The sequence below is a fragment of the Malania oleifera genome, chromosome 1, assembly GCF_029873635.1.
Source record: "Malania oleifera isolate guangnan ecotype guangnan chromosome 1, ASM2987363v1, whole genome shotgun sequence".
NCBI classification, from domain to species: Eukaryota; Viridiplantae; Streptophyta; class Magnoliopsida; order Santalales; family Ximeniaceae; genus Malania; species Malania oleifera.
Window position 1 is genome coordinate 75,806,427 of NC_080417.1, and position 16,120 is coordinate 75,822,546.

At 36.9% G+C, this 16,120-nt stretch overlaps 2 protein-coding genes across 2 annotated transcripts; one reads left to right on the forward strand and one right to left on the reverse strand.

The window, feature by feature from the left end:
• Positions 1-359: 359 nt before the first annotated feature.
• LOC131158950 (uncharacterized) lies at positions 360-1,418 on the forward strand. Its single transcript, XM_058113849.1, has one exon. It carries the CDS (start codon positions 491-493, stop codon positions 1,181-1,183), a length of 693 nt encoding a protein of 230 aa, XP_057969832.1. The 5' UTR covers positions 360-490; the 3' UTR covers positions 1,184-1,418.
• Positions 1,419-3,336: 1,918 nt separating this feature from the next.
• LOC131160217 (uncharacterized) lies at positions 3,337-15,646 on the reverse strand. Its single transcript, XM_058115649.1, has 5 exons — positions 14,613-15,646; positions 13,744-13,811; positions 11,712-13,634; positions 4,718-4,847; positions 3,337-4,278 (listed from the first exon to the last, which is right to left on the reverse strand). The coding sequence occupies exons 1-5, from the start codon at positions 14,767-14,769 to the stop codon at positions 3,554-3,556; spliced, it is 3,003 nt and encodes a 1,000-aa protein (XP_057971632.1). The 5' UTR covers positions 14,770-15,646; the 3' UTR covers positions 3,337-3,553.
• Between the last annotated feature and the right edge of the window lie 474 nt (positions 15,647-16,120).

Sequence of the window (16,120 nt, forward strand, 5' to 3'; positions counted from 1 at the left end):
AATAACTTATATCCATTATATATGGATCTATTATAATTTTTTTTTAATAACTTAAAATTGAAAGCCTTTTAAAAAAATTAAAAAAATTATGCATGGTCGTTGCCCTCTTAGCTTGATTAAGAATGTAGATATTTCCAAATCATTTGTTTACTCGAGCAGATACTTTGTTAAAGTTTGTATCTGCTGCATCTGAGAACATTTAGAAAATCTCCAAGCCAAATCGGACGGTACAAATAGAATCCGAAACAAGCACACAACCTTTCCAAACTTTATGATTTCAAAAAGGGGCCCACTTCAAATAAGAACGTTAGGAGTCGGAAGGGGATGACCTCCTCTTTCTTTATTAGACCGTTGTAAATTCAAGCTTTTTGAAAAACCAGAGGTACAAAAAGGGCAGCCATCGGGGAGCAAACGAAGAACAGCCATAATTGATCTGCGACAGATAAAGCAGAGGAAGAAAACAGAGGCGAAGTTCCCAAGTTCATTGATAATGGCAGAGATTAGGCGCTCCTCGCAACAAAGCCACCAACCAAACCCCGTCCCGCAGACGCTCTTTGCGGCTCTCGACCCCGTCTCTCTCCTCCGTTCCCAGAATTCAAACTCGGACGGACCTCCCAATTTCCTGAAACTCACAACGGAGAGTTTCATCATGGAGAGAGGGCCCAGGTACAACGCGTACGCAGAACTAAGAGAATCGAAGCTGCGGGAGAGGAACATGAATCAAGAACAAGATTCAAAATCGAATTCGGATTTGTTGATTTCGAGAATCACTCCCCCAAAGAAGCAAGTCAAGTTTCAGGGGACAGGGCGAAAAGGACCCTCTGCTCTCACCCAATCGGTGCCGGACTTCTCGTATGCGCTGAGAAAAGAGAACCGAAGGCCGGCGAACCCGGTTCCGACGATGGTGGAGATGACGCCGCCGGCGAAGAGATGCTCGCCTGTTAAAGGGGTTCCGCCGAAACAGGGAGGGTGCAAGTCGGCGAGTGGGGGGGAGAAGAGGGGTGGGGGGCTAATGGCGAGGAAGAGCTACGCGAGCGTTGAGGAATTGAGGGGATTGTCTTCGGCAGCGGCGACTGCTATTAATGGAGAAAACAGGGGAGGGAGGAGCGGTACTGGTGCTGGTATTGGTACGGGCACTGGAAGAGGTGTCGGGAAGAACATTTTGGGTTACAGGCAGTTTTGAATCTGAATGAATGCTTGGCTGGTTTTTCACTTATGAGACTGTTATTCTTTCAATCTGGTGAATTGATTTCTGTTTGATTTTCTTTCGCTGATTCTTCTATGCAGGCACGAGAGAGAGAGAGAGAGAGAGAGAGAGAGAGAGAGAGAGAGAAGTTTTTTTTTTTTTTTTTTTTCTGTAAATCACTGGTTTGAACCCCGAGCTTTAATATCGATATATGATATACAATGCTTTAATATTTTTGGTTTCCTTGTTATTGATAAATTTGCGGCGTTTGGTTCCCTAACTGTGATGGAATAAGTTGGCGCCTATTGTTTAAATCGCATGATTACTTAATTTGATTGGGGGATGAAATGAAATGAAATCTGTCATTGCTCGGTTTTTGTAAGTATTTCATCTCAGTTAATTTTGTGAATCAAATGTCATACGATTATCTAAATTTAAATAGATTATGGAATGGAAGGCATGCATTTTATGTGGTTGAAGAATTTGGTCACCTTTATCCAATTTTCTTTGAAATCTAGCAATCCAATCAAAATTAAAATAATTGGCATGGGCTGCCCTGATTCTCTTCATTTTTCATTCTCTTTTTGGTTCTTAAGTTCTTGTAGTCTTCGGTAGGACTTCATCCGTAAATTATACAATGCAATTTCTCTTCAATTCTCCCAATTTCTTCTTTTCAGTAACTTTACCAAGTGAGAAAGCATGAGCCTTTTTCCTTTAAAGAAATATTAAAAAGTGAACCAAAAAATCTGCGCCTCTCTTCTTCTTTTTTCTTTTCCTCCTACTTCTCTTTCACCAAACAAAGTGTTCTTGGCGACGAGAGAGAGAGAGAGTGTCATGCGCTGTAGAGTTTCATGCGCTGCAGCCCCCTGTGAAATGTTGCATTCACCAATCATTTACCAACTAGCAAATCAGTCCAAATCTCTAATCCTTATTAACGAAAATTTACTTCTCTCTCTCTGTACTTTTGATGCAATTAAGTACATGTCAATAGCTTAACACGGTTATATTTATTTACTTTTCTCTCTGTACTTTTGATAAAATTAAGTACATGTCAATAGCTTAACACGGTTATATTTATCATCTAAATTGGGTCTAACAGCGTTGATAAAAGTTGCCTCTACACTAAAAGGTGGCATGTCATTATACACTATATTTTAATTTTGGCATTGCTGAATTTTTTTAAAGAATTGTTGAAACTTGATTTTAACGTCACCAGTTTCAGATAGGTTTCGTCAGCAGTGGTGAGGAAACTGTCATTCTTGCAAAGCACCCTGACCCATTTCTCTCTCCCTCTCTCCCTCTCCCTCTCTCTCTAATGTTGTGTGCGCGCGAACATGTGAGTTGCTCTCTCTCTCTCTCTCTCGAGCATTTGAACCCTCTCCCTGCTTCTCCCTATCAAAATGCCTTCCATCTCCCTTTGCTAAATGTTTGCGTCACATTCTCCCTTACTCTTCCCCTCAAGCATACATGTCTACTGAAGAAAGATAAAAGCCCTCTCTACTTAAAATTACTACTACTAAATACTACAACTGTTAGTTGATTCTGGGCTCCGAGAATGGATGACCTGTCCCTCTTGAATATCAAGTCCACTAGCAATGGAGAACCTCACCTCCTTGCGTAATGTTGTCAGCAGCGCCAGACTGTGTCCACCTAATTGACAATCAGACTTTCATATCAAGCTCCCTCACCACCGGTGACCGACTACATTAAAGCTGGTGTTGATCATTTCAACAAGAAAATCAATAGTTCTATCATTATTATATTACTAATATATAGTCGTACAATAGTGTAATAACATGTCAAATTTTGGCAACGTTTACTAGCATTGCTTGAGAAGAGAATAAAACGTGCTAAGTAATGAGCGCAAGTTCTTCATTGTATTTATCCAAAATACAGGAACGAAAAAAAACATCATAATAATAATAATAATAAAGAATATGATACAAGAGTTACCTCATGATTTCCCTATAACAGGAAAGTGGGCACTGTTTATGCGACATCCATACTATCAGGCAGACTGAATGCATTGGACATTTGGACGTCCACAAATCCCTAAATTTGATCAGTCTACAAAAATGCAGGTGCTTTCACCTACCTCCTCTGCCTTGCTCGGCTACCATTACGCACAACACTAATTGATACTGTCAGTGTGGTTGCCTAATAACAAGTTTCATCCAACAAAGCATGTGTACTTTCATTTTCTACTACACATTTTCTACTACAAAATCCAATAACCTAAGTCAATAAATAACAGCTAATGAAACCCATCAATTTGTACCAAAAAAAAAAAACTGCAATGTGCAGCATTGCTTGCATCCCTCCTATTATAAAATAAAATAAACACAGGATAGTAGGAATGGTAGAGATTCAGGAAATTCCTAGTTTGCACCTGCAAAGGTCCATCACTATCTCATCAACCAGTGTCTGGAGTATATCAACATCAATGTTAGCACCAATCTCAAATGCTTCAATCTCAAAATCCGTCCATCTCCCCAAGGAATGACTCATATCGCCCTCTATTATCTCATCTGGAAGCCTCCCAACAAAATCTGTCCATCGTCTTAGTTCCTTATCGACCTCACCGATCAGCATCTCGGTGTTCATGCTCAACGGCAATCTCCTCCACGCCCTGAATCCAGATTTACAAGATCGACTGTACTTGGAATCCAGGCATTCTATCACAGAGTCAAAAAGAAAAGTTCTAAGTTGATTCCCCCCCTTTGTCTCCTCAAAACCAAGACAGCCGGAACCTGTCCATGTAGCAACAGCAAGATTTTCCAACTTGTCGAGTAGAAAGGGGCCTAACACACAATCTTTTATACCCTCTGAATTATATGGGGCTGCATTTCCAAACAAAATTTCGGCATTCAATATAACCTCCTTGGCATGGTTGAATTTGCTTTCATTTAATCTGGCACCAGCAAGATTGACACAATATATTATCCCAGAAGCGCGGTTGACAAGAGCAGTTACCATCTCAGTGCCAGTTGCTCTTTTCTTCAGTGAGGTTGCAGAATCCAAGAGCTCGGAATCAGGCTCTAATGGTTGTCGGTTATAGGAGTAATCCATGGGGTTAGAATGGAGCCTACATCCTGAAATTAGTATAAAAACATAGAAATGGATGAGAATTCCTTGAAAAGCTGAAAACACTGAATACGATATACATTTTCGCCCCATTTGGAGCTTGGAAAACATTAGAGGAAAGAAAAGGAAAATATGAAGTAATTCACATTTTCATGTTCGGTTATCAAGGAAATTGAGAGAAAATATGTTGCAAATCAGTGAACAAAATTTTCATCATACTCATAATTATTGTTTGATTGTTCTTAAATTTAAATCATCTTAGAAAAAACTTTTATTTTTTATAATATTTGATATAAAGAGAAAACATAATGAAAAATGAATTTCTTTTTATTTTCCTTTCCTTTCCTTTATTCAAACAAAATCCTTGATCCAAAGGAAGCCATGGGGAAAAAAAGAAATAAGGTAAAAGTTGCTCCAAACTGTGCCATTATTGCTCAAGTTTCTAACCTAAGCCATCATCCAGGCTGCTGGAAAAGAAACTGTCGTTTGAGAAAGAACCGTCAAGAACAGATCCTGGGCTAAAATGATCACCTTCATGCAAATAACCAACTGAGGTGCCTTCCATCTTCACTTCAGCCTGAGAATAGTATTAGAGAAACCACATGTCACGTGAAAATGTCTACCAGGAGGATGATCAGCACACATGCACAAATTATCAGGAGGATGATCAGCAGCAAATGCATGCATGTGCACACAAACCCCAGCTCATTAGCATTAAATAGTGACGTGATTTACTAGCCAATGAAAAGTAGGAACAAACAACAGAAGGCAACACAAATTTGAAACAAGCATCAGAATATTTTCCAATAGGAAGGTCAAAGGGATGGGCAGTAAGATGAAAAAGTAAGGAAACACATAGGAAAGATCCACTTCGATTGTATTAAATTAGTATTTGAACCAGAGTTTCGATCATATGCATAATAGATATGCAATACCAAACTGAACAGACTCAAAATTTAAACTTAAAGCGGTAAGTTCACAAACCTTTACACTATTTTATTTACTATTTACCCCTTTTTAATAAACAAATAATTTTATTAGAAGGGAAAAGAATGTACAGAAGAAAAGGAAAAAGAAAAGAAAAAATAGAGAAAGTACAGGGAGAACAAGAATCCTCCCTTCAAATCAACAGCAATAAGTTACAACAAAAATAGAACACAAACTGAAAGCCAACTCAATGAAGCAGGTCTTTCAAAACAACGTGACGAAAAAAAAAGCCATTAGCTGACACCCACAGAGATGCAAGAGAAACCACTCTATTCCAAAGCAAGTTATTAACAGTGGTCACCCCTTCGAAAATTCTAGCATTCCTCTCCAGTCTCCAACCAGACAGACCAAGTAATTGCCACAACAGTGCATCGCCAAAAGGCTTTCCTATACTTTCCTCGCCAAAACCCTCAACGTGATAGTACAAAAAGCCTTCATAGTGGAGGAGCAAATCCAGTTTTCACCCAAAAAACAGCCAAATAATTTATTCCAGACCCAAGCAAAAGGGCAATGAGAAACAAATGTGAACAAGTCTCTCCACTCCTCAAACAAAATACACAACATCGAGTGACAGAACCTTATTAGGCCTTTATTTCATTTACCTATATCTCATACAAAGGTCATATTTTAAAATTTTTATTTCCACTTTTTTGCTGATAATTCACATCCAACGTTAAATTCTCAACAAAAATGTCTTTTCTCACCCTCTCAGGGAATTTCTCATTTTCTCAAAATGCATACATTTCATGGGCAGTTTTGCCACTCATCCACCAGTTTTTCACCACACAACTTAGCTTAGTTTTCCAAGTAGCTTTTATAGGTCTTCATCAATTATATAATCCCTCCAAAAAGCAAATTTGCAATTCATCTACAGTACGGGAAACAATTTCTTAGATCTGCCACCAAGGTACTTCAGAATGGTCAATTGAATATGCAGAGAGAGTAAATTTTTGCTATATTCCAAACACCAATTTTCACAACTACCTTGTTATACTCCCGTCTTAATTCCTTGTAATTTGTCCTTGCCTTGCATATGTAAAAATCATTGCATATGTAAAAATCTTATCATGTGATTTTAACATAGAATTAACCATCATGTAATTTTATCAACTACAACTACCATCTGGAAACAACATAAAACAAGAGACTTGAGTATGCCGATTTCTTCATCCATAATCAATGCAGAAGTATGAACTACATCAATCCTAGCAACTTACGAACTACACCAATACCAATTTCCAAATATCTTTTATAGGTATTCAACAATTACGCAATCCCTTCAAAAGTAAATTTGCAGTTCATTTATGCCATGGGAAACACTTTCTTAGATCTGCCACCTAGCTACTTAGGAACCGTCAATTGAATATGTACAAAAAGTAAATTCTGAGTATGTCATTTTCTTCACCCAAAATCAATTCAGAAGCATGAACTCCATCAATCCTAGAATTCTCATTAGAAATTTTGTTTCTCCATTTTGTTTGCAATAGTTAACACCATGGCTTTAAAGTATGGTAGCAGGTATCATAGCGTAACAGTAACAGGTATGGTGGGAAGCATGAGTAACAGATGTTAAAGCGGGTAACAGGCATGAGCTATTCCTAAACGCACACAATCTTTAACTCTTTTAAGTATATTGGTTTATTTGCATGTTTTAAGCTCTCAAAACTTCTTTACATGATTTTTGGTGTATTTTGGATTCCTTTAGCTCAACATATTAATGTTGTTCAGTAAAGGCAATAATTTTTCCATTTGCTTCAAACTGCTATTAAAATAAAAATTATATATTTTCACTTTTTCATCAATCATGTGTGATCAATTAATTAATAAAATACATTATACACTCAATTAACCTATTAGGCACATATGACATAGCACATACAAATAATAGTATAATACAAAAAATAAACAAGTTCTACTATTTCATTTGTTAAAGTAATAAAAATTTAATAAATTTAGACAAATGAACTACATTATATAACTATATCCTAAGCTTTAAAATTACAATATATAAACTTATATAATTTATCATTAAATAAATAAATAAAGCACTAACAACTTGACCACGACAAAAACTAGAAAGAGAAGTTTGAAGTTGAAAAATATAGAAAATAAATATCAAATTACTAATATTATCAAAACAAATATTTTTCTTTAACAAAATAGTGTTCAAATCAAATAGTTAATAAATGCATCCCTTGGGGATACCATCCCCTCTTCACATAGCTTGTTGAGAATGGCTTATGAAATGGGAAAAAATAAACAAAGGTTAAAAAATTTATTTCTTTTGCCATAATAGGCTTGTTTTGCTCGATCTGTTCAATTGTGTGATCGCATAATGCAATCGCATTCTCCGCTCCAATTTTTGTTTTTGTTTATGTATTCTTGATTTATCCACTAGGTTAGTCTGGTTGGTTCTTTACACCCAATTTTAGTGTAGTAGCTATATTTCGATTCATTCTTGTTTTTTCAAGGATTTCATAATTAGACATTGAATCCATTTCATATGATAGGAGTTGCCGGTGTATTGGGTGCTGCTCTGCTATGCACTATTCATGGTGCTACTGTAAAAAATACTTTATTTAAAGATTTATATAACAGACGTAATGGCCATTACATTGTGGTAGTGGCACATAATGGCTGCTGTGGCTGTGAATTTTCTTCCCACCGATTTCGCAGTGTGTAAATAGTATCAAGAACCACTCTACGAAGGTTTTAAGCCAAAGAGTGCTATTCACAAAATTACCTTGGTATCTTCTGCCTAATGTTTTTCATCAATAATCTAATAAACAGTCCCACGGTTAATCTGCCAAGCATACTATAGTTAGGGGCAAGGTCTTAAATTTCGATTTCGACTCAAATTTCAAAGCTCCAAAAGTATGGAAATTTCGATTTCAATGTCGATTTCGATTTCGATTTAAAAAAATAACGGAAACTAGTAGTAAAGCATGGAATTCTTTGTGAAACTTTAGAAATGATTAACAAACATAAAAATATAAGTTTTAAGACTAATATATTACAAATTAAATACATCTATGTTTTGTATGAGGTGGAAAAGTTGTAAAATAGTATGTATCAAACATGTTTGTAAGATAATGTACATTACACATATTCAGTTAATGCAAATGAAATTCATAAATCATTTAAATATTATTTATTATACAAATATTGATAATTTAGACATGAATGGTTAAATAAAATATTACTATAAGTTTATTTTTTCATATAATTTCAAAAGCACTTGTGATAACCTTTTGTTTCAATAAAATAAATTAAAAGAGAAATTTCACTTCACTCTCGAGGTTTCAATAAATTTCGACAAATTTCGATAAATTTCGAGGTTTCGATAAATTTCGGATGATTCGTTGAGATTTCGACGGAAATTATGCAAGACGGAAATCGGCTGCCATTTCAATTTTGAAGGTGACGGAAATCAGAAATTTCGACGAAAATTACAACAGTTTCGTGGAAATTTAAGACCATAGTTAGGGGTTTGTTTGGACATTGCATGGTTCAATCTAGGGAATCAAGGACTAGAGCACTTATGTCTCATCAAATATCCATAAAAGAAAGTGCACTCAGTGTAACAAGTAGCCACATCCACGAGGCCTATGCCAAGTTCACTAGGAAGAACAAACTTAGAACAAATGCAACAATAAACGAAACAAAGAAAACAAAATCATATACCATCATAGATTCAAAGAAAGGAAATAACCAAAGCTTTGTAGCAAGAGTTCCCCCAACTTTGTTCATGCATTGCAAAATCATGAGAGACACAAGTAATCATGTGGATGAAGGTGGGGAAGTACCAAGCATATGGTGGAATCACATGGAATGTTATCTCATAGAGACATTATCATTTTCAATGTTTCCAAAGAATAATTGGGATGAAAAGAACATTGCAGTGTCAAGATAAGGCACATAAAGTCAAATGGGGGCTAGCACCAAAAAAGCACATCTAATTACTTGGACTTAAAGAAAATTATCCCATCACTAGGCAAATGGGCAATGGGAATATCAAAATATGATCTTTGTGGAGAAAACTAAAAGCCTATTCCCAAATATTGGAGGGATAGAGTTAGTGGTTGGGACATAAAACTCTAATTCAACCTACCAAAGCATCATCAAAAATAAACTTCATCAACACAGGTGGAAATTCACTGCTCTAAACATGAGAACTACTAAGAAAATATCCCAAGTGAACCAAATAATCAACTACCAAGTTACCCTATTATTTGATTACATGTCATCAAAGGATCTTTACATAGTCTGAGGACACCCTTAATAATTAATATAACATCACCTTCCAAATTTAATTCCTAATTTTCTATCTCATTGCACATTGCCAAAATCTCCAAGAAAGGAACTAACCCCCTGTTTGGTTTGTGGAATGGAATTGAACTAGAAAAGAATTCAAGGTAGGAATGGAATCAAGGCAGGAAAGGAATACAGAATCACACTGGGAATGCAGTTAGTAGGTATACTTTCATGATGGCTATAATGGAACCAAAAAGAAGAAACTCCTCAAAAATGCCCCTACTACAAAATTATTTTTTCCTTTCAAATATGACTTCAACTCAAGATTATTGAAAATTTTCTGCATTTTTTGGATAATAAAATTTATTAAATTTTTATAAATAATTATTATAGTAATTATAATAATTACAATTATTATTAAAAAAAATAAAAATAGTAAATAAAAACAAAAAAATTTAATGTGTATAAATTTTTAATAATAATTATAATAGTTTTTATTATAATAATTATACTAATAAAGATTATCATTAAAAAATCAATAAAAATAGCAATAAAAACAATATAACAATTAAAATAATTGTTATTACAAAAACAACAAGTATTATTATTATTATTATTATTATTATTATTATTATTATATGTATGGTTATATTATTATAAAATAAATAAGAGAAAATTCAAATAAAGTTTCGTTTATTATTATTATTATTATTATTATTGGTGAACACACTTGAGAGACAAACAACTTGTATTTTTTTTTGGAATTTATTGTTTAGTAAAGGTAATAAGTACTCTTTAAAAAAAGTCACCAATGGAATTGTAATTCTTACCTATAAAGGGAGAAATTATCACTATTCCAGATGAGAGAATCAACATTTCAGGTAGAGTGCAATTCCACCTTATAGATGAGAGAATCAATGTTCCAGGAGGAGTGCAATTCCACCTCATTTATACAAAACAAACATGGGAAAGGGAATCAGGGTCAAAATTCCAATTCCATTCTAGCCTGATTCAGCAAATCAAATGGGAGGCAAGTGGTCCTAAAAATACCACCAAGATTAAGCCACCAAATGTCACCTTGGGTGATTATAAATAATTGCATTAGTAGCACAAGATCTATTCCTCAATTTTAAACACTAATAGCAGAGGTCATCTAATTGCTAATAAAAGATATCTATATGAAGAGGAAATCATAAATTTAAGGTGCATTTAGCTGTGTTTTGATGCTGTGTTGGGGCTAAAGGTAGATCTGAGGAAGATGGAGCTAATTCCCTTCAGGGAAGGGATTAAAAAAGTGTGGTTTGCTAACGTCTTAGGGTGCAAAGTGGGCGGCCTTCCCTTACCTAAGGCTCCCCACTAGGAACAAAATTTAAGGATAAAGGGATTTGGGATCCAGAGGTGGAAAGCTTTGAGGAGAAGTTATTTGGGTGGAAAAGAAGATGACTTTCAGCAGGAAGAATAACCCTCATTAAACCCTTATTAAGAGTTCTTTATCTGACTTTTGCCAGTATGTCTTATGTCTCTTTTACCCATTCCAGGTTCAATGGCTAGGGCTTCAAGGGATACATATAAGACTTCCGTGTGGCAGGAGAGAATAGGTAGGTAATCAAGAACAACTTGGTGAGTTGGGCTGTGGTCACACAACATCTTCAGAAGTGAGGATTGGGATTTAAAGACTTAGCTTTAATAAGCCTATAAATAGGCCCTTGTATATTAGTTTTAGAGAGACTGGAATTGAATAAAGTTATTGGATGTTGTTCCAGCATCACTAAAAGGGTGACCAATAAACAGTACAAGACATGATCTCCACAGAATATGTGAACTAAAACGTTAAACAGCACAATTGCTGGCTGACTACTTGGGTAAAGGCATGTTACAAAATAAAAGTGTTCTGTTAACATTCTAAACTTCAGCCTGCTAAAATGGATAGGATAATACCACTTCTGCTGGCAGTGACTACTTGGCTAAAGGCATGCATGTTGCAAAATAAAACTGCTCTTTTAACATTCTAAATTTCAGCCTGCTAAAATGGATAGGATAATACCACTTCTGCTGGAAGTTTGGTTAATGGCACAGCAACAACACCCAATAATAGCAATATAATTGACAAATCACGCATAAAACTTCCACTTTTTCCAGGGATCTACAGAAACAAGGATTTAAGGGTACTTTTTTCTGCACATAGAACAAAGAAGCTAACCTTGTAAACTACATCTGTATTGATCATGTGTCCATGCGGAGCTGCATGACCAGAAGGCTCCTGAATTCTACAGCACAAGTTATCCTTTTGATCAATCCCAACTGTTGCTTCTTTCCCAGAGATAAGCTGCTCTTCAGTTAAGGCGGATATTAGCTCTTGAAGAATCATAGCAGTGGATCTCTTAGGTAGGTTGCCTCCAAACTCATCCTCTTCTTGGTAAGTCAGTTCCTTCAATTTTTGTTCCAGAAGGTCACCTAAAGCATCCCCTCTTAGTGGCAATTGTTTTACAAAATGCATATGACCATCATTTTCATCTACAGTGGAGTTCTTCTTCTGAGAATTATTATCACCAAATGCATTACTTCCACTCCTTTTTCTCTCCACTGCCTCTTTGGAGGAGAGAACTCCACTCTTGTGCCTCATTGGTGAACTAAACGCAAAAGAAACAACATCAGTGCTTTTACCATGGGTCATATTAGCATTTTCCTGATGGGTTAATTTGCTTTTAGCACAGCTGTCCACTGAAGTGGCATTAAGCCCCATTTTTTTCCCACTCATTACATCCAACCTGATTCTTCTTTGATTTCCATAAGAAGTAGTAGTGATACTTGTGTCAACATCTTGCCTACCAACATTCACTGGCCTCCTTTTCCGCACTTGGGTCCTCAGTTGTGATAAGGAGCTATCTAGCCTGCTACTAGATTTCTCTTCTATTTCCAGTTTAGAGTGATCCATTTTGGTGGGCATCCTTGGTCGGGTGCGACCACTTAGACTCCGGTTCAAAGCAACAAAATCTTTGTCCCCATTAATATTTGCAGCTGATGAAACTCTTCTGTTCTGTAAACTACTTGATTTAGACCTTGTAGCCATTCTATCCTTGCCTATTAGCATCTGATTTTGTGTTTCAGTCCGGCACTTCAAAGTCCTAGAAGATGATACATCCTTTGGAAGCTTGCACTGCTGCTTGGAAAAATGCCACGCTGTTTGACCCTCTTGAGAAGAAGACTTTCGATCTGTAACAGGCTCATTTTGACCTTGTGCATTATCCTTTACTTGAGCTACAAGTACTGTGCGTTGGTCATGATTTTTCTGAAAAACTACATTTTGTTCTTGCTCAACTGAGAACATGGATGCTCTTGGATTGCTGCCTCCAGATACTCGAGAAGATCCATTAACAAAACTTGATGCTGAACAAGCATAAACCGATGGTTGTTCTTCCAGACCCGGTTCCAAGTTCACATTGTCTATCAGATTACCACATTTTTTACAAGATTGCCCCTTCAATGACTGTGCTGCACCTGCATTTACATAATCTTCAGGCTGTTTCGATAAATCTTGGAACAAAACTGGTTTTCGCTCTGTCCTGACCCCATTGTTGGAGTTTTTATGCATATAATTTGAATAAGTAAGAGCACATTTTGCTCTATTTTTAGCTTGCAAACCTGGTTCCAAAATTTTAGTAGCAGCATCAATTAACCGTGATGCACTCTTCCCAGATATAACTCTTGGACTCTTCATTGGAGATGCAAGTTTTGCATGATGCTTTCTAGAGCGAGATAGAACACTCTTGAGTTGCAATGCCTCGGGACCAAATCTAGTCACTGCACGCCTTTCAAATGGCCCTGTCTTCTGAATCTTCTGTGGCCTAGACTCATTCTTTGCACTTCCCTTCTCAAAAGTCAAATCCTCCTTTTCAGACCCAGTTTGTTTACTGAAAGATTTCTTATCTCTATCATCATGAGTTTCAGACAACAAAATTTTGGGTTTTTCTTGCTGCACTGTTGGCATGGATTCAAGACCCATTAACCTGGCAACCAAACCAGGCACACGCATTTCATGCTTCTGCAACTTCTTTTCATCATCAACACCACAAATCCCACTCTTCTTCACACTTGGGAAGCCCCCACTATTTTCATCAGCAATCTAGACATAATTGAAATCACATAAAATGAGCAAAATTAGTAGATAATTCAAACCAATCAACAATGAAATGGAAAGTCAAGCATTCCAATTTGCAAAACAAAGCACATACCAAGAGAAGCTTGGCCATAGGCATTTTCTCATCTCCTCCAAACTTCTTGGATGCTTGCTTTGCACGAGCTTAGGACAGTGAAACACAAAAATTAAAAAACTTGATAGGTACATATCAATTACGTGGCAGTGATATATGGCATTGAGTGGTGGTGATGTGCAGCTCAATAAGATAATACCCATGTTGTAAATTAAACAACACAACATAATGCAGTGGAGCTGAGATGCATTGTATACTGGGAATGCCAAAAGGCCTCCCTGATTTCAAAGTTGGGTCAATGGAGAAGCATTACTTCATGGTTATTATATGCTGCAATTACAGAAATTGTTGCTTTAGTCTATGCTTCGGAATTCAGATTTTGTCATACAACTAGACTGAGGTTGTATTCTTGAATAAACTTTTGCTGTAGGAGGTATGCTTCACATTGTGAGCATCTCTATCTCAAAATGTAAGAATAGAAACACTAAACAGTTGATCTTATGTTGCAATAATAAATATAAAGTCTGAACCAATGTAAGTGGTCAATCAATCATTTCGAAGCAGATCCGAGGATCAAGTATTGTAACAGTATTTCTGTCTTCTTTCCTCAATGGTCTACACTACAACACAAACATCATGCAAAATCACATAAAATAATTTGTTTTGTCTTCAGAAAAACCACATCCTCTCAGTTGGTACCCTCTCTGCGCTCAATTTGAAACACTCAATTCTATCGCAAAATCACATCCTCAATCAAATTTAAAAACAACGCCAAACACACTAACGCACAGGTCTCAAGCCAGTTTTTTTGGTCATAGATTTAAGAGAGTAAGGCAGTTCATACAACAGCACGAGGTATATGCTTCAATTGAAAGGAATAAGAAACAAACCTGGCGGAAGTAGTTTCCTGGAGAAGAGCTTCTTCTTGGCAAACTTCCGGTTCCAGTTGAAAAGCTGAAAGAAGACGCCCGCACAACCACCAGGCCTATGAGACCGCTTCTCAGCAACAACTAAAGATGACGACATTTTACCAGCAGTATCGTTCATCTCGGCAAGGGAGTGATCAAAAAGAATAAAACTTGAATTTTTGCAAAAATCCTGTTTTCTTCACAAATAATTCACAAGTGTAGCAAACGCAATCCTAGAAATTGCAAGAATTCGAAGCTACAGACTGAAAGACTCCATAATGCCGGCCGAAACCGCCCTGCATTGACGAGAAACTGCGCATAATTCCTACTGTAAGCATCCTCTCTAAATGCCCTAGTCTCAGTATCTATTGAAAGAAATGAAAATTTTCACAAGAAACAGCTTTGGATTCCCTGCAAACACTGAAGTCCTCTCTGTGATGTTGAAATTATTACAAGAACGCGTCATTAGACTCCCAAATCGAATCTGTGTGGATTTCGAACGAATCCCAGACAATGCTGTAAAACGCCATGCGGAAGCAACAACAGAAGCGGAGCCACCTCGCAGGTCCCTGACGAAGAAGGGAAGGATTAGAAAACAACTTCACGGGACCTACAAAAAGACGATCACTGTACGAAACTTGCAGTCTCTGGCTCCCTGCTCCACTTCTCTCTCCATATTTTCTACATCTCAGTCGTCACGGAAGACCAAACGGCTGAAGAACAAACATCCACAACTCGAAAGACGGCCATGTCAGGTATCACGATCCATCAAAGCCTCGAAAGCACTAAAAGCACAAGAGAGAGGGAAAGAGAAAAACATCAACGAAATGTCTGGTGAAACGATGTTGGGAGCTCTGAAAAGTCCCGTCGATTGAAACTGTAGCTCGAGGCTCTGGCAATGGCAGCGGAAAAAGTGTAGAGGAGTGTAGTACCAGGAGGAGAGGGGTGCGCAGGATAAGCAGGCTGGGGGAGCGTGACCATCTCACGCGCACCGACGAACTAGTCAACCCCAGCCTACAAGAAGCGAGGCGGGCAGGGGAATAGAATAGGAAGAAAATAAGGACAAAATTTTAGAGAGAGAAAATTGAGTTTCGTTGGGTCTACGTCTGTCTGCTATCTTGCGCTGTCTCGACTTGGAGGTGGAGCCGCTGGAGCGTACTTTTCAAAATGTGGATTAGTGGGACCACACGCGCTGCAAGTAGAAATAAGCGTAATACTCGCTATGAGTGGCGGACACGCGAAAGTTAAAATAAGAGTCCACAATTATAAAACAGCTGTCAGCGTAATCCAATTTTTAATCAAAGCAATTGGGTAGATCAAATTATATCTATTATTCACTATTGAATTGTTTTTTATGCTTGTGTACAGCCTCATCTAATTTGGATTTAAGACAATTACATTTGATATTATATTCATCCCAAATATAATAACATGTGAGTTAATTCAATACTATTATGTGAATGGATCCTAATGAAAACGTTAGGAATTAG